We start from the raw sequence: 26,103 nt of genomic DNA, 5'->3' as shown, positions 1-26,103 counted from the left end.
TCTCCTCACTCTCTCCATTGTGTCTCGGCTGTTAAATGTGATCTCTATTGAGTTTATGGCTCATCTATCTTTTTTCCAAGAAAGCCATGCAACTGTCCACCATGCTGGACAGCCGCTGCCTCTGCCTCTGCCTCTGCTTCACCTGCCACTCAACCACTTGCAGATAGGCATTGTGTCCGATTTAGCTCAGACGCCTCCATAATGTTACCCACATTTTGTGGGACATATAAACAATTAAAAATGGTATTTTCCAAATAAGAAAAGAAAACTATCCTGGCATTATTACACTCACATGGGTTGAAATTATTAGCTTTAAAGGGATCTTTATGAGAAATATTGTAATTAGTAAGGGCCCTTCCTAGTTAGTTTTCTGACATGCAATATGGCTATTCTCTACAGAACTTATTTCTAAGTTTATAGACAAAAATCTGCCCATGAACAATAGTTTTGGCTAATGAAAACTTACTTTTGAAGACAAGGATTTTTTTTCATTTGTTTGTTTCTTGTATGTCTTTGTAAGTATCTGTTGTATAAAGAGGGGTCTCCATGGAGGATAGATGAGGGCATTGGATCCCCTACAGCTAAAGATACAAGCTGTTGTGAACCTACCAATATGGGTGCTGAGAAATAAACTCAGCTTCACTGGAAGAGCAATGCATGCCCTTAACTGCTGGGCCACTTCTCTGGTTTCAAGACTAGTTTCTTAATGAATGAATAACCTGATTTGGGGAGGATGGCATCCACTCAGTTACAAAGATTTGGTTTACACTGAACTGAAGGAAGTAGGTTGAGTATTCCCTTGGCTTGTATTGAATAGAGTGGAATGAACATTGATTTTTACAATCAAGCAGACCTACTCTCAAACATTAGTTTTGCTGGCTACTGACTTGATCATGGCAGTTTAATCATTCAAGAGTCAAGTCTCTTCAGGTAATACATACTCTGTCATGGGTTCCTAGATGGGACATATACCTGACACATAGAAGAACTTGGTATACCTTAAGTTTTATGGCAGAATTCCAGAATGATCTGACTGAACTGTGTGTCACAAGATAGTCAAAATTTATGTCTAATGCATAATTTACACTGTGGCTTAAAATATGCTACTATTAAAGAACAGTACTTAAGAACAATATAGAAAGTCCTTAGTAAATGTTAGAAGTTGTTGTTGAAAGCTAATGCTTCCATGGGGAAAATGTATTAATAGTCAGCAAAGTCAACTAATTATCCTATGTGTCAACCCATTTCCATCACATAGTGCCAAATCCCCCCTACTATGTTCTTAATGTTTTTCTTTTTCTTCTCCACCACAATGACAGTCTCAATTTTAATGAAATTACTTCATGAAGTTACCTGTTGAATATGCCTCGCCACTAACATATATGGACCACTTTACATGGTACCTGTTTCTCAATAAAGTATTTGATGAATGAACAGATAAATGAGCGAATGGATGAGAGTCAGTAGATTAGTGAATTATTATTATACATGGGACTTGTATTGCATCCAGCATAGCAATAAATACTGAAAGAATGTTTGGGAAACTGAAATACCAATAACTGTCAATATGTTTTTTAAAGAAAATAAAAAACTTCCTTATAAATTTACCCACAGGCTGGAGAGGTGACTCAGCTTGTTAAGAGTACTGACTGCTCTTGCAGAGGACATCAGATGGTTGGTTCTTCAGGTAGCTACAGATCCAGAGGATCTGGTACCCTCTTTTGGTTTCCTTGGATACAAAGTTCATACATGGTACATGTACATACATACATATATTCATAATGCACATTTTTAATTTTATCTAATTTTTAAAACTATCTTTTCTCATTTTGTATACCTATCCCAGTCTCTAGGCCTTCCCATCCCCCCATTCCACCCACTTTCTCCTCACCCCACCTCCCATCCACTTGTCAGACAGGGTAAGGCTTCCCATGGGGAGTCAACAAAGTCTGACGTATCATTTTGAGGTAAGGCCAAGCCCTCCCCCATAGTTAGGCTGAACAAGGTATCTCTCCAAAAAGAAGAGCTCCAAAAAGTCAGTTCAAGGACTAGGGTTAAATCCTGGTCCTACTGCCAGTAGCCCTACAGACAGTCTCAGCCACACAACTGTCACCCACAGTCAGAGGGCCTACTTTGATCATACACAGGTTCCCCGCTGTCAGTCCAAAGCCAGTGACTTCGCACTAGCTCAGGTCAGCTGTTTCTGCGGGTATCCCCATCATGATCTTGACCCCATTGCTTATATTATTGCTCCTCGCTCTCTTGGACTGGTCTTCAGTAGCTCTACCCAGTGCTTTGCTGTAGCTCTCTGTATCTGCTTCCATCAGTTGCTGGTTGAAGGGTCTAGGATGACAATTAAGGTAGACATCAATTTACAAGGGAAAGCCTGTTTAGATGTCCTCTCCACTGTTGCTTAGAATCTTGGTTGGGGTTATCCCTGTGCATTCCTGGGAATTTCACTGGGTGGTGCTAGGTTTCACACAAGTCCCATAAGACCCCCACAATCAAGATACCTCTTTCATTGTTCTCCCTCGCTGTCCTTCCCCCATCAATAGCATACTGTTACCTCATGTTCTCTTCTTTCCATTCCTTACCCCTTCTGCCCTTCCTTCTCCCACACTCCCAATTTTCTCAGTAGATCTTGTCTAATCCCCCTTCCCGGGGGGGATCCATGTGTGTCTCTTTTAGGGTTATCTTTGTCCCCCAGTTTCTTTGGGGTCAAGGACTATGGGCTGTATATCCTTTGCATTGCATCTAATATCCACTTATGAATGAATACATATCATTTTTGTCTTTCTGGGTCTAGGTTATCTCACGCAAGATTTTTTTTTCTAGTTTCATCTATTTGCATACAAATTTCAAGAAGTCGTCATCATTGCTGTTGTTGTTGTTTAACCATGGAGTAGTATTACATTGTGTAAATGTACCACATTTTATTTATCCATTCTTCAGTAGAAGGGCATCTAGGTTATTTACAGATTCTGGTTATTATGAATAATGCTGCTATGAACATATTTGAGCAAATGTCCTTGTAGTATGGGTCTGCATCCTTTGGGCATATGCCCAGGAGTGGTATTGCTGGGTCTTTTTTTTTTTTCAACTAAATCACCGACTTTATTAGACTTTATCATCTTCCCCCCATGAATGTTCATTTTTGTCCCCACATTGTACTTGGCTTTTCACTTGCTATATTTTCAGAGCAAACACAGAGTCAGGATGGACCTGGCTGGGTGAGCGTTCCCATGCAGCAGGTCTAGAGTTACTTTATTTTTCTGCTCTGCTCCCAAACTGCACACAGCATCTCCTAGGGAGCCTGTGAAGTCCCTTCTGCCATCCTACAGGATACTATCATGCCTGGATGACAGCCCCCCGCCACACACACACAACAAGTATATCAGTGCAATGCTGGCTCAGGCAGGCTACAGTTTACTCATTTTTGCAATGGGCATGCTGATCCCTGATCCACTGTTCTCATTCCTGTAGTACTCTGTGCCTCAGTTTCCCTCACAATTACATGAAAGGGAAATCACATCTGACTCCAAAAAAGCATGCTGAGATTTAGTACATTAGGGATTTTCATTGCTTTTGTTGAGTTTTACATATTTTCCCACTCCCTTTTACTCTCTCTCTCTCTCTTATACCCCCACACTCCCAATTTACTCAGGAGATCTTGGATTGTTCTCCTTTCTGTGTAGATCCAGGTATGTCTCTCTTAGGGTCCTCTTTTTTGTATAGATTCTCTGGGGTTGTGGACCGTAGGCTGGTTTTACTTTGCTTTATGTCTAAAAGCCACTTATGAGTGAGTAGATATGATATTTGTCTTTCTGAGTCTGGGTTACCTCACCCAGAATGGTTTTTTCTAGATCCATCCATTTACCTGCAAATTTCAAGATGTCATTATTTTTCCAGCTATGTAGTACTTCACTGTGTAAATGTACCACAGTTTCTTTATCTATTCTTTTTTTTAAAGATTTATTTGTTTGTTATGTATACAGCATTCTGCCTGCATGTATGCCTGCACACCAGAAGAGGGCACCAGATTTCATCATAGATGGTTGTGAGCCACCATGTGGTTGCTGGGAATTGAACTCAGGACCTCTGGAAGAGCACCCAGTGCTCTTAACCTCTGAGCCATCTTTCCAGCCCCTCTTTATCTATTTTTCAGTTGAGGAGCATCTAGGTTGTTTTCAGGTTCTTGCTATTACAAATAATTCTGCTATGAACATAGTTAAGCACATGTCCTTGTGGTATGATTGAGCATACTTCCAAAAGTGGTATTGCTGGGTCTTCAGGAAGGTTGTTTCCTAATTTTCTGAGAAATTACCATACTGATTTTCAAAGTGGCTGTACAAGTTTGCATTCTCACCAGCAATGGAAGAATGTTCCCCTTACCCCACATCCTCTCCAGCATAAGCTGTCATCAGTGTTTTTGATTTTGGCCATTCTGATGGGTGTAAGATGGAACCTCAGAGTTGTTTTGATTTGTATTTCCTTGATAGCTAAGGACATTGAGCATTTCCTTACGTGTTTTTCAGCCATTTGAGATTCTTCTATTGAGAGTTCTCTGTTTAGATCTGTACTCTATTTTTTATTGTATTATTTGTTCTTTTGATGTTAAGTTTCTTAGGTTCTTTGTATATTTTAGAGATGAGCCCTCTGTCTGATGTGATGAATGGGGAAGATCTTTTCCCATTCTGTAGGCTACCATTTTGTCTTGTTGACCTTGTCCTTTGCTTTACAGAAGCATCTCAGTTTCAGAAAATCCCATTTATTAATTGTTGTTCTCAGTGTTTGTGCTACTGGTGTTCTATTTAGGAAGTGATCTCCTGTGCCAATGTGTTCAAGTGTACTTCCCACTTTCTCTTCTGTGAGGTTCAGTGTGGTTGGTATTATGTTGAGGTCTTTGATCCATTTGGACTTGAGTTTTGTGCATGGCAATAGATATGAATCTATTTACATTCTTCTATATATTGATATCCAGCTATGCCAACACCATTTGTTAAATATGCTTCCTTTTTTCCATTTTATAATTTTAGCTTCTTTGCCAAAAATCAGGTATTTGTAGTTGTGTGAATTGATATGTGGGTCTTTGATTCTATCCCATTGGTCCTCCTGTCTGTTTTTATGCCAATACCAGACTTGCTGTTTTCATTATTTAGCTCTATAATAGAGTTTAAAGTCAGGAATGGTGATGCCTCCAGAAGTTCCTTTATTGTACAGATTGTTTTGGATATCCTGGATTCTTTGTTTTTCCATATGAAGTTAAGTATTGTTCTTTCAAGGTCTGTGAAGAATTGTGCTGGGATTTTTATGGTAGATTGCTTTTGGTAAGATTTTTTTTAAAATCTTTAAAAAAGCATAGTTACAACTACATAAAGTGTTAATGAAAATGCCAGTGACTCATTCAAGTCCTCTTTCCATCAGTCTGGCCTTTCAAATGAAAACCACCAGTCACAAAGGAGGCCCTCTTAGTAACTGCTTGACTGGAAAGTCCACATCATACACTTGACTTTGTCACCATTTTCATGATTCTGCATTCTGAAGAAACAAACAAAATTATCACAAAAACAAACATACAATGCTTTAAAACGCAAAAATTGCTTGGTATTAGATATTCCTACTCCACACCGCTGACCTTGTGTTCTTCAAATGGGCTGTGTAACTGCATTTAAAAAAAAAAAAAAAAGAACAAAAGCTAATATCTTAGGAATTGAGTTGTAAAGTAAAATAATCAGAGCAGGTATTTGACTCGTTGAGTATCTTTGAATCTTTGACAGCCTTTTAGTCTTTATCTGTGAAAAGGGAACTAACTGCATTTTTAATTTGTCTTCCTCAATCATCTTGAGGGCAAAAAGAAAAATCTTTCTTTTTGACTGTGAGAGCTAATAACCAAAACAAGATGTAGTTAATTAGCCTCTTTCAAATGGCTCCTCAAAGAGATTAGCAATGTGTTAACAGTTAGGAAAGCCATGGAGCTGGGCAATGTGAGAATACATAATCTAGGCTGGTTAATAAAACTCTGATAATACACCCTTCTTTGTTCGTTTTGCTTATCTCCTCTCCTGCTTCCTTTACTTTGCATAACTACCATCTTGAATCTCTTAAGTTATCATAGCCTTGATTTGTTTTCTAAGTGTAATTTTATCTGCCCATATGTATTCTTAAAACATATATTAAATTATCATGATTATTTTTACAGGGACAAAACAAATTCATGCTGCAGGTTTGGGGGAATGGTATTTTCCCAAATAGCCTACATGTCTCTGTTATGAATATTTCAATCATGAAATTATTACACAATTTATTTACTCATAGTTTTATAAAGAGCACTTGGGGTCTTTCTAAGTTTTGTCATTATGAACAGTGTTCTTAACCGTATCTCCTCATGTACTTGTGGAGAAGTTGTTAGAAATGTGCTTAGGTCTTAATAAAAATGTTTAACTATAATGAAATATTACCAAATTGTTTTCCAAAGTCAATACATCAGTGATACATTCTTATTCTCCATATGGTCTTCCACATTTGTCTTTTTGACAATTGAAGTTAGTTATTACAAGTCCCTGTGGTCTTTTACTTCCCATGGTATATTTTTTGTTCTTGTGGTATTATTGTTTGGATATGTTAATGTCTCCTACCAGTTTTTATGTTAAGGACCTGGTGGCCAGTTGGTGGGCTTTGGAGAAGTGATTGATTTCTGAGAGTTCTGACTTATATATTGATTATCTAATCAATAGATAATCCCTTGATGAATTCATATTATGACAATATTGTTGGAAGGCGTATATATAATGGTTATATTTCCTCTTGCATGCCCTTCTGTTTCCTGGCCGTCAAAATAAACTCCTCTTCTATTTCTTCTCCATGTTAATGGATTGAAAACTCTGAAATCATGAACTGAAATAATCAACTTCTCCATCAATTATTTTTCTCTAGAAATGTCTTCACAAACATAACTAGTGTGCACTTTCCTAATCTTCTAGGCACTTCTCAATCTAATCAAGCTGACAATTAAGATTAATCATCCCATGAAGTTTTATTGGGAAAGATGGCTAAGAAAGCCCAGACCTGGTAAAGATCTTAAAGACTGCATCTAAAAACATGGGAAAGAGATGGGCAGGAGGTCATAAAATGTTTTACAAATATGTCTTACACCTATCTACTTTCCAGACTCACACTCACTGCATCTTCTCAAAGATGCAGCTGACCCAAGGGTGATCATTTTTAAGTGTATCCTGAGCCTTTTGGGAAAAATATAGTACAGACTCACCATGCCCCTGTTACCAGATCCTGGGGCGATATTACACAACTGTGGTGGGCCCCCCCTCTCAGAAAAGTATGAGGACCTCACGTGAGATTGCATTTTCTTCTAGGATATGGCATTGGTCTCCCTCCCAACTCTCCACTGACTTCTAACATATCTGAGCTCATCAGTCAATACAAGTCTCACGGGTTTATGGATGTGCTACACGACAAGTGGTACAAGGTGGTTCCCTGCGGGAAGAGAAGCTTTGCCGTCACTGAGGTATGGCGAGAATGCTGCTGCTGATGCTGCTGACGCTTTGTATAGCTTTCCTTTGAAAACTATAAGGGCTTCAAGTTAGTTGTGCCTCCTGATCAAGAAGGTACCAGGATACTCCATGACGTGTAGAGCACCTGGATTTGCTTGAAAACCGTCCATTCCTACAGTAATGTTCAATGAGACATGTTTGCTTTCTATTTAAGTGTGATTTTATTCCAATGAGTAAAAATCAGAATTCTACTTCTGTTCCACAAACTATCCTAAAAAAAAAAATCTGTCAATATAGAAGAAATATTTCTAAATGGTAGCAGGACTATCAGGAACCAATATGAATAGTGTTTTCTTTAACCATGAACTGCTGGATCTGATGTAGATTCCACAGCATCCCTTGAAATCTAACTCAAAATATTGCTAAGTCCCCAGTGGTGAATGCTGAGTAATAAGACCTTTATTGGTTTAAAAATCTAGACATACCTTAACTTATAATTGTCAGATTATAGTATGGTAATTTTTCAAAACTGAAAACAACCAGTACTTATTTTATAGTTAAGGAACTAATAGCAAGAGCTACTGTGTGACTGGGCCGAGGTACACAAATAGTCAAAATTTCTTCTTTCTGTTGAAATGCTGTGTCTTTACAGTATAATTAAAAAGAAGTTTGCAAAATAAGGCACAATTCAGGTGATTAAACTAGGAGACTGAAAACTGTAACCAGTGCCACAGTCCAAATACTCTAAAGAGAAGAGCCAAATAAACAAGTCCAAGGCCATCCTGACATTAAAGAGAGAAGAAGAAAACACAGCTCAAGCCAATAATTGTTCAAATAGCCTCTATTTGGCAACAATTCCCTACAGGGTGCATCTCTGCCTTCCTGTATGACATCTGCTCTTGAATACCCTGCAGGCATCTCCAATTTCACTTGTCACAACCCGAGCCTTAATGCTTCCTCTTCCCTCTGCTTTTCCTCCTGGGCTTTGCGTCTTGGTGGTGGTACGCCTGTGCACCTAGTCATTCATTCCACATATTGGCATGGATGCTTCCTACCGTTCGTGTCCACCTTTTCCATCTAGCTACAAGCCATAGCTCTGATAAAATAGCTCTCAAATATGCCCATCTCTTGCCAGCTCTGGTGTCATCAATCTGCCCATGCTGCCATCCCTTACCTCGGTCACTAAAGATGCCTGCTAGCGGATTTGCTTTACACCTACCACCCTTCAGTTGTCTTCCACACAGCAATTCATTCTTCTGTTTGACAGCCATGCTCTCTGGGACAAAATCTGAAATGCTGGCATGCCCTGTGGTGCCTGCCCCTTCTCTCTTCTCAGTCCTTCCTCGTGCCACTTTCTGGTTCAACATGACTGTGCCACAATGTTCATTTTAAAAGAAGATAAATCCATGGCTTCCCTGACTTGTATTCCCTAAACCTGCTGTTGCCTCTTCCCCCCCCCACCCGAATGTTTTTCCCCACTGACATTTGCTCAGCTGATGCCTTCATATAACAAGATCCCAGCTAAGGGATTGCAGATGTACTTCAATGATAGGGCACCTGCCTAGCATGTTCAAGGCCTTTGGTTTTATCCCAGTGTTACAAAAGAAATAAACAGAAGAGCCAACCCACAGCTCTAACAACTCACAGAGAATAAACTCACAGCTAGCATCTCTCTTTTCCAACAGAGACTGACAAATATAAATCATACCTCCCCTTATTATCTCATGTATCTCATATCATTGAATAGAGCTCAATCATTACCATGACTGCTTTAAATAAATATTCTGCTTTAAACATAATTACAATAGGAGTATTTCTAATGCATCTCTTCATTAAAATGAAGAGCTCTAGGGGCAAAGAATGTCTTATATTTTCAGTGCCTTCAAATAAAGTAGATACTTTATTAGGGGTCAAGCAAATAAACCATAGAAGCTAAATTAACATAGCTGAAAAAGAAATAAGGGTCAGTAGGAAGTCAAAGAGAATATGGCAGCATGCACAAGACTTGCACAGGTTCGAGCCAGATGGGGTCCCAGTGCTGAGAGTGGTGTATAGATACAAGCTCTCATCCTTAACCAAAAAGTTATCTCCAATCGATAACAGCTTGCAAAAAAAAAAAAAATATTTCTCTCCAAGTATTTTTTTCACTGGGTATATAAACCACACTTAAGGATAGGCCCCATGTGTAACATTAGATGATGGTGGAGAGAGAGAGAGAGAGAGAGAGGAGGGGGAGAGGGCAATAATACCTTTGTAGACATTTTTGTCTCATGGTGCTTGTTTGGGTACTTTTTTATCTTACTGGTCTTTGGCTTGTGTGTTTAGTTTCTACACCAAACCCCACACCTATGATCTTTTCTGGGAGTCATGATGAAAATAAATACAAGTTGAACTAAAGTCAAACATAAGAGTACCTGTAACACAGAGGTGGGGATACTGAGGCAAGAAGCAAGTTCAATACCAGTTTAGGCTATATAGCAAGACTTTGCCTGGGGTCAGGGGATAGAAGAGGTAACAACAATGGAAAACTTTATAGTCAGAAAAAGAAAGTCTGACTTTAAATTTTAAATTTTTTTAAATAATTCCTCTTTTCAAAACTGAAAGTATCAGAGTTAACAGTGTTTTTGAAATGAAAACCTATCTCTTGTCTGAGCAATTGATGGCATTTTATCTCTATTAGTGAGTATTAATGTTGCTTTTCCTAAAGGAAGTAAGCCTGGGCTTATATCAGTCAACGAGTTCAGCCAAGAAAGAAAGAAAGTCGGTTGCTTACGTTGAGCTAAATAACAATCACTTGGAGTTCTCTGCAGTGTCTGTAGATGACTAAAATCAAAATCTCCAGATGATTAAAATTCGACAGGAAGGCATTAGCCATAAGGAAACTCTCAGATATATTCTCCAGCCAGTATTACTGAATAAATATCACATCCTGGCCACATGTACACATCCAGGCTACTGCCATTTCAGAGGGTCATCAGACAAACCAAGCCTCTTGCGGACTTAGAACGTAGCCCTACTTGAGTACAGTTTTGAAGACTGAGTCAGATAAGTACTCAAAACATCCCCTGCCAAATGTATTCTTCTGTGAACGCACATAGCACAAAGCATGATATATCTGAAACTATGTGTGTCTGGGCTTGAATGCGGATTCTGTCAATGAGAGATGGTTAACTACTCTTGCGTCTCCATCCGGGAAAGGGTGTGATAAAATGTGCCATTTCTCCCTTAAGAATAAAAGATCATTTGTGGAAGCATCTAGCAAAAAATCTGGTACAGCAACTAGTAAATAACAGAAATACTATTTCTTCTCCCTCTTGACGTTCAAAGGGAACGTCCGACTATTAGTAGAAAAACATACAGAGAGGCCCACACGTAAATTTCTTCGTGGTTGGTTGCTAAAAATTGTTTCTGCCTGTGTCTAAAACAATCACTGGTGAGATAATGTGATCACCATAATGAATTAGGCCAATAAGAAATCTGGGACCAGTAACGATGCAACTACCTTATGAAACATAGAGAAGGGTGAAATGTGGTAAGGGGCCCGCTTGTTTGTTCCCAAAATACCCACAGAGAAACTGTATTAATTGAATCATTGATTGGCCCATTAGCTCTAGCTTCTTGGCTAACTCTTACATCTGAATTTAACCCATTTCTAGTAATCTGTGTATTGCCATGTAGTGGTGGCTTACCAGGTAAAGTTCTGGCGTCTTTCTCTGGTGGGGCTATATGGCTTCCTTTGACTCAGCCTTCTTTCTCCCAGCATTCAGTTTAGTTTTCCCTGCCTAGCTAAGTTCTGCCCTGTTATAAGTCCAAAGCAATTTCTTTATTAATCAATGGTCATCACAGTATACAGAGGGGAATCCCACATCAGTGAAGACCTGAACAAAGGGTTACCTTGAGACAGAGGAGGCAACAGAATGAATATACGATAGCCAACAGACTCCTCTGCATACAGCCTGGAGATTCTGGAAAGTTACCATCTATATTATGAAATATTTGAATTTTTCCATCTTGTACAGGCTCTGCCAAAGTGACCCCAGTGTCACTTAAAATCTTCCTGAAATACAAATGTCCAGTATTCTGTATGGTGTAAGTAGTAGAAAGCATCATATGTAGAGGCATCCAAGATTTAAACCCCAGTTCTACCAGCTGTGAAATACAGGGTCTGATCCTTCACCACTCTGAGCCTCCTCTTCTGCAAACTGACCAAAAGTAACACATACTTCATAGATTATAGTAAAACCAAGTCAACTGAGGCCTCTAAATTCTGAGCAGAGGTTAGAGAGAGGGCTCTAGAGTTAATATTGCTTGCTACTTTTCCAGAAGACCTGGGCTCAGTTCCCAGTACCTACATGCTGTCTGATAACCAAACCATCTAACTCCAATCCCAGGGAATATGATGCTCTCTTCTGACCTCCAAAGACAGCAGACATACATGTAATGTAATGTAATACACAGATATATGTGCAAGTAAACACTCAAATACATAAGGCAAATATATCTAAAAAGAAAATGAAAATACTGAAGAGTATTATCCAGACACAATAATAAAGGTTATGAGTTTTTACCATAAAGTGTTCCGTGAATACAGAGATTTATCAGGATTTTCAATGAAACCAAAGTAATAGTATATAAGAATACAGACTTCAAAAATAAGAATAAACATCTACACATAAATAGATGTAAAATACACCAACATTTAAACAAAAATATTTTATTTTTTTCTATACTTCTTTGTATATTTTACTGTGCATGAGTTTGCATGAATGAACCCTCATCATGCATGGCAGGGTATGTGTGTGTAGAGGTCAAAGAACAAGTTGCTAGGCCTGTTCTCTTATTCACCATACGGGTTCCAGGGATAGAACAGGGAATCAGGCTTGACAACAGCACTTTTTACCTCCTGAGTCATCTCAACAGCCCTTAATCAAGACTCTTAACAAACCAGATTGGGAGAGAGGTCTTTAGAAATCTTTGGTGTAGTCAGCTGGATGTGTTGGCGTAGAGGCCATTCTCAGATCAAATTGTGTTTGTTAAGACAACCTGGGCTCACTTCCCAGATTGACTAAATTTGGAAAGTAGAAGGAAGTAGAAATAAAAAGAATGGAGAAAAGATGTGCCATTAACTGAGCCTACAGACACAGAAGAGAAAGGTAATTCTGGTAACATCAGTATTTAGAGAGAAAAGGCAATGTCCGTGAACAAGCATAGAACTATCATTCCTTCTAAGGCAGTGGTTCTCAACCTCCTAAAACCACAACCCTTTAATACAGTTCCTCATATTGTGGTGAACTCCAAACCATGAAATTATTTTCCTTGATACTTCATAACTGCAATTTTGCTACTATTATGAAGTGTAATTATCTGCCATGCAGGATGCCTGATAATGCGACCCCTGTGAAGGGATGGTTGACCTCCAAAGGGTTTGTGGCCCGCAGGTTGAGAACCACTGTTCTAAGGGGTGATGAAATATCCTTGTTTATGTAATTACAAACAAAGCTATAAGATTTTCACCAGATGCATTTAAATGGCGATTCATTCCACCCTTGGGCACAGACTGGCATATTTGTCTTGAAGAACCTGATACGGGACCTGACGATCACCCTCGCATAACCTACAGATCCTGTGTAACCACAGCAAGCAGACCTGTGTTCATTGGCTACACTGGATCTCCTCCGTAAAGGCTCCCTGTTTTCTTTATTCGTTATATCTATACACAATTCTCCACCTCTTGGATTGACTGTTCTGTTCTGTTCTGTAATGCTTTCCCAGAAAACAAAATTCCATAGAAGCAAAGTGGCTATTAGTACTTCTCCTACCCATTCTTTTCATCAAATGCCCTGCACTACAACCATGTGCTTGTGCAGAGAAACAAAGATCTTAGGAAAGTCATTTCGTCCAGATCACTCAGCTTCGTCTCCCTTTGGTTCCTGTAAGTCATAAATGAAAGGGTGGTTTAATGCACAGGGCCTCTCCCTCCCCCTTCTCTCCCCACCGTCACAAGAGAGGTGCAAAGGGACACAACACCACAGAAGTAGGCATGCTTTTGACTGCTCCTTTCCAGAAGGTGCTCTTGACCTTGGAAGAAAGCACTCCTCAGTTTGTTTCTGACCTCACATTCTGTTGTTCCAAGTATTGTCCCACTCAATGTCTGACCCCACAGAGCAATTAAACACCCTCCTTCAATCTGAAAAATGTCTTGAGTTTGGACAGTGATTTATGTGCTCACCTGGTATGAAATCATGAAAGACACTTTGGCTCCTCCATTTCTGGCAGTTAACTATTCACACTTGGCCTCAAGTGGGAATCTTGATCTAGTCACCTCCCATCTCTTCACAAACCGGAAGCCGTTGAGCTACAGTTTCTCTGGAAGATAAATTCATTTTTAAAAAAAATCCAAGGTTTTATCTGCTCCCTAGAGTCACCCAGGATATTGTAAGTCTGGCTCTGCAGAGCAGACTCTGCCAGCTTCCAGAGAGGAATTTGAAATTGACCTCAGACATGTCCCCACAGTCCTCATAGCCCAGCTGTGTCCTACCACAGCCGACTCGCCGCTGATCAGTTCTGCTGGGGAAAACATATGGCAGGGTATAAATTCCCTTCATCTTCCTTTGACTCAGCAGAAAAATCCAATGCCATTTTTTTAAGTCCCAGAGTGAATTTAAGAACTCTGCGGCAACAGTCCTTTGAAACCTGTTTTGATGAACCAGGGAAGGGAGGCAGCTGATTACAGTTTAACAAGTTGCCCAAATTCAAATGTGTCAAGGCGTTACTCAGATGGATGACAAGGCCTCTCTTTGCAAGTGTCCTTGAAACAATGTTTTGAATAATTGCACCTTTTAACTAAAAGAGGCTGAAAGGAAGAGGAAATCGTGGTCTTGGCAGAGAGCAGAAAGCATCCTCACAGACAGACGGGAGTTTTAAGATTAAAAGCTCCTTGAGATACATGTTGTTTGAAGAAGTCAGCACAGCTCCAAGACTGGATAATGCCACCATTACCATCCCCAGGCTGTAGGGAGAAAATGGGGAGAGCCATTCTCAGAACCAAGGCAAGTAATGGGATTGGGTTTTCTCAGAAATTGGCCATTTGGTTCATGGCATTTGATATAAAGTTGGTGGAGAGCTTGCCAACGTGCCCAAATCCCTAGGTTCAGTCACAAGTAGCACAAAGAAGGAAAAGAGGGAGGAGATGCTCATTTAGTTAGGGCTCAGCCACCCTCTTAGCCTCACTGTAAGAGAGCTAGGGAACAAATACCCTTTCTCCATCTCCCCGACTCGCAGATCTTTTACCTCTGTCTTGGGGTAAAAAGCCTATCTCTGTGGTCACTTGAAGTCAATTTCAGGACACGAAGAAGGAGGAAGAAAAATGTAAATAAATTTGGAAAGGAAAAGGTCATCTAGCACATCCCTTTGTGGTAGAAAGGGAAGGGATGGGCCAGTGAAGCATCCCTGACCTGGCCTTCTGAGCGCTGCTGCAGAGACATAAGAAGGTCCAGCCTGCAGGGTAAAAGATGCAACCATCCTTAGTCAGGATGGAGAGAGAAGTAGAAGCTGAGTTCACTGGCGATCACCCTGGTTCTACTACCACAGTAAGGAGGCAGCTCCAAATGCTTGGGGAATCTACTTGATCTATCCAAAGCTTCAGGCTGATGACTTATCTTGTTGCTACAGGGGCTTTTGGATTGAATATAAGGGTTGCGACTGAGGGCTAGAGAAAAAAGCAGATAGTAATCAAGAGGTTCAGTGTTGTAGAGACAGTTCTCTCCTGGGATTGGGGAAAACAAGTATATTTAAAAACATTATAAAAGTAAATCATTAAGTTTCTCGGTGTCTCTTTTTTAAGTCATTTATTTTTCTTGTATTCCTTAAATTGTTTCCATCTGATGTACTCTGATCATGATTTCACTATTCTCAATTCCTCCCAGCGCTTCCCCACTACCTGCCCCTCCAACTTCCAGATATTCATCTGGAATCTCTACCTATTCCTGAACTGCCCTCTCCCCGACCACTAGCCCTAACCTGGCTTTTCATCTTCTCATCAGCTTGGCCTTCCCAAACCTTAAACACTGTCCCCTATGGCGTGGGTCTTCAAGGCAGGGATGAAGTGAGAGTCTGTCAAGCTCACTGTGAGGCAATTTTAAAAGCTGAAGTTTAAATGGCTTGTTCCTTAGGAGCACTGTATGGGTAGGTACAGAAGTAAAAAAAAATGACCACGGTCCAAAAAGGCACAGTAAGATGTCACAAACTCAAATTATCTACCTCTCGGAGTGGCTTCCCTTTGAAAATAGAGATGCCATTTTGTGTTCCTGGCTTGGAAGGAGGAGACAGAATACATGAGCTTCTCGACCCGTGGGTGCTGAATATGGATGGCCCTTTTCAGATTTGTCTGGATTGTGCCGTGAGGCAATTGTGTGACCTCTGCAGATCAGTTCACTTCTCCGCACAGGTTCCTTGTCTTAAATAAAAGATCTATGTAGCGTAGCTGGCAGAGAAAGCAGTGGTTTCCAGTGAGAATTGTTAGAGCAATCTTGACCTAGCCAGCTGAAGATTGGGGAACACAGAACACAGAGAGGATACCGAGATGTCTAGCCTCAAGTCTGTCCTTCCCATCCATGAGCCAGTCTGACTCCTCAAAGCTACCAAATTATGTACCTGTTTAATGCCAACAACTGTTCAAATATTAGTATTTGCTCACTGAGAAACACAAATTAAGGGCTAATTTTCCCGTAGAAGATTCCTTTTCCTTCTTTCAGTTTTTAGAGAGAGAGAAGATATGAGTTAGGCAATCTCCCGATGGGCTTGAGTTTGTACACTGAGTCTTCAGCCGGGGGTGCTATTTTGGAAAGTTGTAAAGCGTTGAAGAGGTGGACTCTTTCTGGAAGAAGCAAGCTCTTAGGAATAGGCCCTGGGGATGTTGTGCTCTGGCCTCGCTTACGATCTGCCTCTACTTCCCGACCACAGATGCAATGGAAATGGATGTCTCTGTCCCCTGCCTTCATGCCTTCTCCACCATAGCGGACTATATCCCTCCAACTGAGGCCAAACAAACCCTTTCTGCATTAAGTTGCTTCAGGTACTTGATGACAGCAGTGAGAAAAGGAACCAGTACAGCCAACCATACGATGGAAGTCAAAGGGGATCCCGCAAATCCCATCTAGAAGCTTCCATGCCAGCATCCCATCCGTTAATCTTTAATATGGTAACAACCCAAAAGCAGTGGTTAAGACAGTGGCAGGGGGTAGAATTCAGTGCAGCATTTTCTGCTCTTGACAGGGAGGGCACATCTCAGCACCGTTCTGCCCTCCTCATCCCTACCTCCTCCCATTTCAATTTTAAATATCTATCTGCTGTTCAGCCTGCTGGAAGCTATAGTGAGGCAGAGAGTTAATGACTGTAGATTGCTTTAAACTCGTGCATGTAGGAAGCCACCTTGAAAGCTGAGTGTGTCCCTTGGAATAGCCTAAGTAATTAAGTTTAACATTGAAGCCAAGCATAAGGTTGAGTGGAACTATCCAGGTAGCACTTTCTGGAATCCCAAAGAAGCTCAAAGCTGTCCCTGTGCCCTTTCATCTGTGAAGCTAACAGGGCATGAAGAAAGCAATCTGAGAAAGCCTCGCCTCCATCGAGGTGGCTTCCAGAACAACCCAGACATTCACTCATGCATTTACAGGTCCATCTTTCCATCAGCACACATGTGTAGAACCCAGGTATGCCGGGTTCTGTGGATGCAGACAGTATAGAAATGAATATAGAGCTCACAGGCAAGGAGACAGAGAGAAGTGGGGAGAGTGAGGGAGAGAGAGACCATGAACAAATTCCCTGTTCTGCATGACCACAGAGGCAGAGAGAGACAAGTGGAAACGGTGGCAAAAGCAAGGTCATGACTCGCAGACTAAGAAAGAATCAAAGCTGGTGTCTCAAAGGAGGTGATACCTACAGGGATTAAAAAAAACTACCCCGGAAAGATGGAGGCGAGACCTTGGAGGCATGAAGTAATAAATGCTACAAAGTATACCTGCCCCTTCGAACAGTTCCCAGTTGTGCATCCCTCGGGAATTCTAAAATTGCACGGGCATTCTTTCCCCCATCCACGTGGTGGATACACACAGCTAAACTCACAAGCCAATTGTAGGCCTTTAATTTTTCCTATATTCTGCTTTGTGGAATCCTTATCACCTCCTCAAGGCAAGAACAGTGTTCTAGGCTTCATATAGGGCACAGTCTGGTACAACAAAGAATTTCGTTCTAAAAGAGACAGCAACACGGACTCACAGCTCACCAATGTGTGCCTATGTAAGCCAGACAGCTTCTAAGATTTCAGACCTAGAAGCCATCAAGATTGTTCAAGGGGTAGCAGCATTTGCTGTTGGATAAACTGAGGGTTTTTGGTGCCAGGTGTATAAACTGAGGACCTGACTGCTCCAAGGTGTGTTGAGGGGGAAGTTTTTATTGTAGACATGCAGGAGAGTATAGCCAGAGCCATCGGAAAGAGTCTCGAGCAGAGAGAGAAAGCAATACACGGAACATGACCAGTAGACTAAACTGGGCCTTGAGAGAAGAAATAGTATTGGGAGGGCATGGTAGGAAGAAGGGAAGGAGAAAAAAAAGACAACCAAGAGACAGAAATATGGAGAGGCAAGAAAGAGGGGTCCAAGAAAAAAAAAACAAAACAGAGCACATGGTTGATATGACAGGGTTCTATGGGGTTGAGAAGCTGGGGGAGGGAAGGAAGCCCATGAGCTGGAGAGGTTTAAGGTTGGGGCTGAGAAGAGCTAAGAAGAGCACTGGTACTTGTGATACTGACGGAGCCTAGAGGCCACCATGCACTTCGGTATGCTAATCAGAATCGCAGGAAGCCATTTGTCCCTAGTTCACTTTGGACCTGACAGCTGCCAAGCCTGATGACCTGAGTTGCCTGTCTGGACCCTATGGTAAAGGGAGAGAACAGACTAACATGGGTTCTCCTGTGACCTCCACATGTATGCTCTGGCATGAGTACATTTTACATACATGCCCACAGAGAGATAAATAAATAAGTACAGTAGATTCCATAAATGATTGAAATTTCAGATCTTCTCCTTCAAAGCCAAGGATACGATAAGGCCTGACTCAAAGTGTGAAGTCCGTTTAACAAAGCTGTTGGTGGAAATGTCTGGTAAACGAGGGTTTTTCCTCTTTCCCTGAGTAAGATCTATTTCCAAGCCAAGCATGATGGCACAGGCCTATAATCCCAGCAATCAGGAACCAAGTCAGGGGCACCATGAGATTGAAGCCAGTCTAGGCTACACAGAAAGAGCCCATCTACAAGTTAAAAAATAAATAAATAAAAGAAGAAAGAAAAGAAAAGAAGAAAGAAAAAAGAAAAATAAAGCAAAGCAACAACAAATAAAAACTAAAACTGAAGTAAACACCACCAAATTATGTGGAAAGAAAAAAAACAGCTTGGAAAAAAAAAAAAAAAAAAACTACCTCCCATCAGGCTTTGCATTTGTCTCATCCTAACATCCTAACCCTTGGAACCATCTGCACCCATCTCCAAAACAGAGAAACGTGTGTCACCAGCATCTTACAGTTCCTGGCTGGCTAGTTATTACCTCCCTGTGGAACTGGAGACTTCCTGATCTCAGGGAGAGAAATCCCTGATTCTGGACCTTCTCCAGGACTGTATGCTGACTGCTCTAGCTTTTGGAGCGTGGTGCTATTGTTTGTTTGCTTTCCTTTCTTCCGGCGCTGCATCTAGGTTTCCATGGGAAGACATCATAAGGAAAGGGCTAGACAAACCATTAGGCAGCACTGAAACACATCCAGAGAAACAGTAACAACGCAGCCCATGCGTTGGGCTTTTCTTCCCTCTCACTGTGCCACATCAGCAGTGTCTAGCCTGCTTGTCTGTTGCTTTCTGGTTTGTGTAGTTTGAACCCTGTTACCAGGATAGGCAATCCAACAAGTGTCCCCTTCAGCCGTGGTAATGAGCAAATAAACAGATCTTGTGGAATAAGGGTCTCCTCTTTTGCATTCCAGAGAGGCCCAGACATAAATCACACCCAAGACCACATACTGTTAGTAGTTCCTGCTTTTCTCCCTAAATTCCTCGAACTAATGAATATTTATGAAACGTCATTTACTATGCAACGCGAAGGCCTGAACAGCGCTCGCACTGATTAGAGCTGTTGTGAGAGACAGGTTTCTTCCCATTTTCTCAGATTTCCGTCACTGAAGCCTATGGAGCATCTCACAAATGAGGACTCCTCCCTCATCTACTTCCTGCACACAAAGTCCTGGCCTCCAGGCTCGGGAGATTCCAGCTTGAAGAAAACAAGGACCGGCGGTGGGAAGAGACTGCCATCTAGCGGCTCTGTATTCAGTGAGGGGTTGCAGAATAGAAAAACCATGCTTGGCCTCAAAGAATGCACTGCATGGACTAGTGGAAGAGTTGGTCAGCCCGTTAGGTTCTTAGGACACTTCTTTCTCGTGTGAGCAGTTGGAGCAGGTGGAATCTGTCGGACTTATTAGACAAGGAAGCGGCAACTTGAGGAGCCCCGGAGCCAAGCCCTTAAAGTGATGTCTGCCCGCAACATCTAACTAAGCAAGGAGGTCATGACATAACTAGAAGTTTCTCTCCCACCCACCAGTTCCAGAATAACCACTCTAAGGCTTAATATTAATTACAAACTGTTTGACCGATGGCTCATGCTTCTTACTGGATACCTCTACATATAAATTAAGCCATTTAATTCATCTATACTTTACCACGAGGCTAGAGGCTTGTTACCTCACATCTTGCTTCTCCGGCAGCTGCTGGCATCTCTCAGACTCTGCCTTCATTTCCCTTTATCTTTGCTTGGATGTCCCACCTGACTCTATTCTGCCTGGCTATTGGCCAAATCAGCTTCTTTATTGACCAATGGTAATACAACATATTCACAGCATACAGAAGAGCTTGCCACATGACCAGGGCCTTCCCGTTTAGAGCATCATCATTGCTTCCTGCCTCTATCCTCACAGAAAATTGAACTCCGGGCCTTGAGCCGTGGAATGTACCATTTTTCTCCAATGGGATGCTGCCTTCCCAGGGCTCAACCACAGTACCTCAGAAATGTGATCTGGTTTGTACAGGGAAAGGGCCTTGATATTTAGTCACACGATAGAAAGATGGGCCTCAAACACAATATGACTCGCGTCCTTATTATAAGATAGCTACCACGTGAAATGGAGACTCTCCGGGAGAATAGCATGTGACGAAGGTGAGATTGGGTTTAAGTGACTGCGAGCCAAACTAGTCAGCTTTCCATTACTGTCCCAACATACCTGAGATGACCATTTTTTTTTTTTAAAGGGAAAGCTTCACTTGAACTTACAGTTTGGGAGTTTTCAGTCCATCATAAGTTAGCCCTGATGCTTTGCGGTCTCTGGTATGGTGGCACATTATGATGGAAAACCTGTCTGTCTGCTTCATGCTGGGATACAAGTAGGATAGGAACTGTGATCTCACTGTCCCCTTTAAGAGCAAGACCGGCAACAATAGTACAGAAGAGGCCTGAACTGGCCATCTTCTGTAATTAGATTGGTACCTACCCTAATTGTCCTTAGAGAGCCTTCATCCAGTAGCTGATGGAAACAGATGCAGAGACCACAGCCAAGCATGGGGCCGAGCTCCGGGAGTCCTGTTGAAGAGAGGGAGGAAGGATTGTACAAGCCAGGAGGATCAAGGTCATTACAAGGGAACTCACAGAAACAACTAACCTGGGCTCATATGAACTTACAGACTCTGATGTACAGCTAACGATCCTGCATGGGACTGACCTAGGCCCTCTACATATGTGTGACAATTGTGTAGCTTGGTCTATTTGTGAGACTCATAGCAGTGGGATAGGGGTCTGTCCCTATTGCTTGAACTGGCTCTTGGGAACCTGTTCTTCATACTTGGTTGCTTCACCCAGCCTCAATACAAAGCGGGGGAGCTCAGTCCTGCTTCAACTTGATATGCCATGCTTTGTTGACAACCATGGGACGCCTGCCCCTTTCTGAAAAGAAACAGAGAAGGAATGGAAGAGGAACAGAGGGAAGGAATTTGGCAGTGTTGGACCTTAGAGTCCAATCACCGAGGAGGAGTTGCCCTAAGAAACCATCTCTCACATCACAGCTGATGTAAAAGTATGAGGATTTTATTAATTCTGTCATGACAGGGTCTTCCAGCATTAGAGGCCAGAAAGACCCCCAAATAGCTGGTACAGGCTACTTTTGTTGTTGTTTTTTTTTTTTTTTTTTTTTGGTTTTTCGAGACAGGGTTTCTCTGCAGCTTTAGAGCCTGTCCTGGAGCTAGCTCTCGTAGACCAGGCTGGTCTCGAACTCACAGAGATCCGCCTGCCTCTGCCTCCCGAGTGCTGGGATTAAAGGCGTGCGCCACCACCGCCCGGCTTACAGGCTACTTTTAAAGGAAAAAAAAAAAAACCACAGAAGCAAGGAGGGGTGTCTGGGGGTTGTTCTTTAACTATTATGATGGGCTTATTCAAAAGGGCTATTACCAATAATTGGCTGGAGAGTGGTTGCCAGATCAGATGAGGTAAGGGGAAACATCTGAGGGTCACTTTGCCCCTTTCCCAGGGCCTGTGTCAAAATACCAGTAACTGAGTCAACATCTAAGGGTTATCTTGCCCCTATTCAGGGAGAAGGAAAGATTCCAACATCTCAGTATGTGCATGTGTAGCTGTTAGGTCCTTGGTTCCCAAGGGGGAGGGGAGCACTTCTGCTGAGACTGAGAGAGCTCAGAATTGTCCTCAGAATTGTCTTAAAGTTTTACAGCAGGGGGTGGAGAATAGAAAAGGAGGAAGCAGAGATAACTGCAGTTGGGATGTAAAATGAATGAAAAAAATTAATAAAAATTCTTCATCAAGAAAGGAGTGAGACTGGGATCTTACTACCACCTTTAAGAGTTCGGTCCTCAATAAACAGAAAGCCTCCTACTAGGTCCTACTTCTGGAAGCTTCCACTGTGTCTCAGTAGTGGGGACTCTAGAGTACAGTTTGGATTCCCCTGAAAACCAAATAATGGCACTGAGAAAGGCCAAGTTACCAGGAGCAAGGGAAGGCAGACAAGAATGGTTCTACAGGCTTCTGAGGGGGCGTGATCCTGCCACCTTCTTTATTTGGGACTGCAAGTTCCAGCATGAAAGGCAATTGACCTGAAGGTACCTGGATGACACCTACAGCTGTGGCACTTGTCTACCTTGCGTCTAGAAGGACCAAGTATTTCTTCAAAAAAAAAGCCTGTTTACTGGCAAAAAAAAAAAAAAAAAAAAAAAAAAGAACATTTCACTCCTTTGATGGCATCTTTCATTTTGTTATCTTCTCTTTCAATTTGTTACAACTTTCTTATAGCACGAATTCTAATTGATCTTAATAATAGAAACCCAGAGTCAGCCATTAGGGGGTGAAAGCGGAGAGATCAAAGAAGCAGAGCAGCCAGTCACTATGTCTAACCTCGATAAAATCCTCAGGCTATCCTGTCTCTACAAGTCCTCAGACTGAATGCTGTCTCTAAGAAATCTCAGGCTATTCTAAGCTCCTGCCTCCTCCTGCCTTATATGCCTCTCTCCGCCCAGCCCAGCCATATCTCTTCCTGTCTCCACCTCCCTAGTGCTGGCATTAACGGTGTGAGCTACCCCATTTGGCTCTGTTTCTCTTTAAGAATAATTCAGTCTTGTGTAGCCCAGGGTGGTCTTGAATTCACAGAGATCCATCTGCCTCTGTCTCTTAAGCTCTGGGATTAAAGGTGTGTGCCACCACTGCCTGGCCTCTATGGCTAACTAGTGTAGCTAGCTCCACACTCTGATCTTCAGGCAAGCTTTATTTGTTAAGGAACAAACAAAATATTACCACATAGGAGTCCATCGTCAGAGGCAGGGATAGCCTCTGAACGTCCACAGAACTTTGGATGTCAAAACATGATTGGAGAGCCCCTAAGAAATAACTGAATACACAGTGCCTTTTCTCCAGTGCCTGGGGCATGGACAAGTCTCCTTCCACCTCACCTGATGTGACTGCTGTCCCTTGACTCCCCTGCTCTAGCTTCACTGGTCTTTAGGTCACTGCCACCTGCTTTGTTCCCCTTGCTCTAGTGTTTTTGCACGAGGGGTTTCTTCCATTTGGAACGCCCACCTCTTCCAAAACCTTCTAGTTAACCTCTTCTACTCCTGAGATTTCACTTCCTGTTGAATGAATGCTTGGATACCCCGTATCTCTCACCTGTACTACATAGTACAGAGGCTCCATTATATGTCAGAATGTGATGATTTTCTTAATATCCATCTTCTGCATCTGCTCTTTAGGCAACTTTTCACCCAGTAGCTATGAAATAACTACTTGTACCCATAGAATTAGATATATATTCAACTAGTCATTGGTATTCTAAACAGCCTATTAAAATATTCAATTAAGTCTACAGTAGGCAAAAATTACTACTTCTGCCAATTCTGTGGTAGGCATTGAACCTGGTCTTCACGTCTTATCTTAGTTAGTCTTAGGAATGAGTCTATGAGTTAACAATCATCATCTCATTTATTCCAAATGAACAGTGACTTGGATAATTAATTCTGCTGGAGATCACAGAATTGTTAAATATCAAAACTTTAATTTAAAACTATACATGTCAAAATTCATATTAAAAACAATCTCAGAATGACAAAAGAAAGCCAATTACATTATGATTTCTAATCCTTTTGAATATACATGATAAACATAAAAGAATGAATAAACAATGTTATACCCTTAAATCCATGTCCATTGAACTAAACTTCTCAGTGGCAGATCTCAGTTCCTCCAGGGACTGTGTCATCCATCTTCCCCACAGGAAGGCCCACCATATAGGATATGTTCAGTAAAATCCGTTGAATGGATTTAAGCCTGAAGCAATGTTCCTGACATTCAAATAAAATAAAAGGAATGTAGTCAGAGCAAGCAAATAAATAGGAAAATGGGGCAAGAGAGATGACTCGGTGGTTAGGAGCACTGGCTGGTCTTCCAGAAAACACAGGTCCCATTCCCAGCACCTAACAGTAATAGAAAGAAAAGGAAAGAGAAGAAGGAGAAGGAGAAGGAGGGGGAGAAGGAGGAAGAGGAGGAGGAGGAAAAGGAGGAGGAGGAGGAGGAGGAGGAGGAGGAGGAGGAGGAGGAGAAGAAGAAGAAGAAGAAGAAGAAGAAGAAGAAGAAGAAGAAGAAGAAGAAGAAGAAGAAGAAGAAGAAGAAGAAGAAGAAGAAGAAGAAGAAGGAAGGAAGGAAGGAAGGAAGGAAGGAAGGAAGGAAGGAAGGAAGGAAGGAAGGAAGGAAGAAGAGGGAGGGAGGGCAAGAAGGAGGGAGGGGAAGAAAAAACTTAATTAAAAAGAGAAATAGGAAGGAGACAGGATAGACAAATATATCAAGTGCCCATGGTGTGCCATAGCCGATTAGCTGCATTTTAAATACTTTGACTTTGGATGGTATAGTCTATATATCAATGCACCTGCAGTAACACTATGGCTTCCTTCTTTCCTTCCTGCTTTGCTGATGAGAACCTGATACTCAGAAGCAGTGTGAGCTCATGGCCTAGGCTACAAGTTAAGCTGCCGTTCTTCACACTGCACTGTGGCTCACACCAATACAGTTGTGTCGAGTGTGGCTCTGAGTAACACCAGAGAAGCCTTTCCAGGAGCAAAGCTTCAAGGAAGCTAGCTTGTATCACCTTGCTCAGAAACCTGCTCTCCTGACTGACAAGGAGAAGAGAGTGGAAGACAAACCACGTATCCCACTGCTTCCAATTTCGTTGTCAGTTATTTGCGCAGGCAACTGTCTCCTGGCTCTTAATCTGAAAGCCATTGAGGAAAAATCAGACTGAGGGGAAATGCTTTGTGAAAACAGGTGTGCCGTCAGGCTTCAGGCTCCTTCCAAATCCATCAACGCTTTTCATTCACTGCAGTCCGCATACTCTGCAGTGATACACGGAGCAAGCAACAAAACGGTGCTTTCCAAGGAAATGACTGCAAATAACGGATGGCTAGAGAAAGTGGAAACAATGGCTGGGGTCCCATGATGATGCCAAACTACAAAGCTGGTGAAATGCAGAACAACAGCAAACTCAACCTCACATTGACTGACTACTCCAGCTTTCAAGATGGTGTCAAGCTCTCAACAACTCAGGGACTGGAAGGAATCTTTCTGTATGTTGGAGACATTTAAATGAAATAGTGCCGTCTCCTCAATAGAGTCTGTCCAGTCATTAGATCATTCATTCTTGGGACAACTTTTCTCCTCACGAAAAATTTCTCTGTCTACTACCTAAGCTACCCATCACAATCATCACGTGAGTAGGTGTGTTCATGCGTCTGGGGGTTCAGGTGGGTGCACGTGTGTATATTGTTCGAGATCAGAAGTCAACCTTGGGTGTCATTCCTCAAGCATCATCTACCTTGGTTTGCTGACACCGCATCTATTACTGGCCTGGAGCTCACCTAGAAGGTTAGGCTGGCGGTCAAGCAAGCCCCAGGAATACTCTTGTCCTGCCTTCCTGGCTCTGGGATTACAAGCTCATATCCATTTCTGCCTCCTAGTAACAGCTGGTGGCT

At 41.9% G+C, this 26,103-nt stretch overlaps 1 protein-coding gene across 2 annotated transcripts in view; it reads left to right on the top strand.

Annotated features, from left to right (window-relative positions):
* The window catches only part of Grin3a (glutamate ionotropic receptor NMDA type subunit 3A), a 169,074-nt gene that overhangs the window by 123,741 nt on the left and 19,230 nt on the right, over positions 1-26,103 (top strand). For both annotated transcript variants that reach the window (XM_038348001.1, XM_038348000.1), the window contains exon 6: positions 7,371-7,522. In XM_038348001.1, the coding sequence (XP_038203929.1) occupies positions 7,371-7,522 (152 nt within the window). The remainder of the gene's footprint in view (positions 1-7,370; positions 7,523-26,103) is intronic.

The sequence above is a fragment of the Arvicola amphibius genome, chromosome 11 (assembly GCF_903992535.2).
Source record: "Arvicola amphibius chromosome 11, mArvAmp1.2, whole genome shotgun sequence".
Lineage (NCBI taxonomy): Eukaryota > Metazoa > Chordata > Mammalia > Rodentia > Cricetidae > Arvicola > Arvicola amphibius.
Note: the sequence above shows the minus strand (reverse complement) of the source record. Positions and strands in the feature narration are given on the sequence as shown.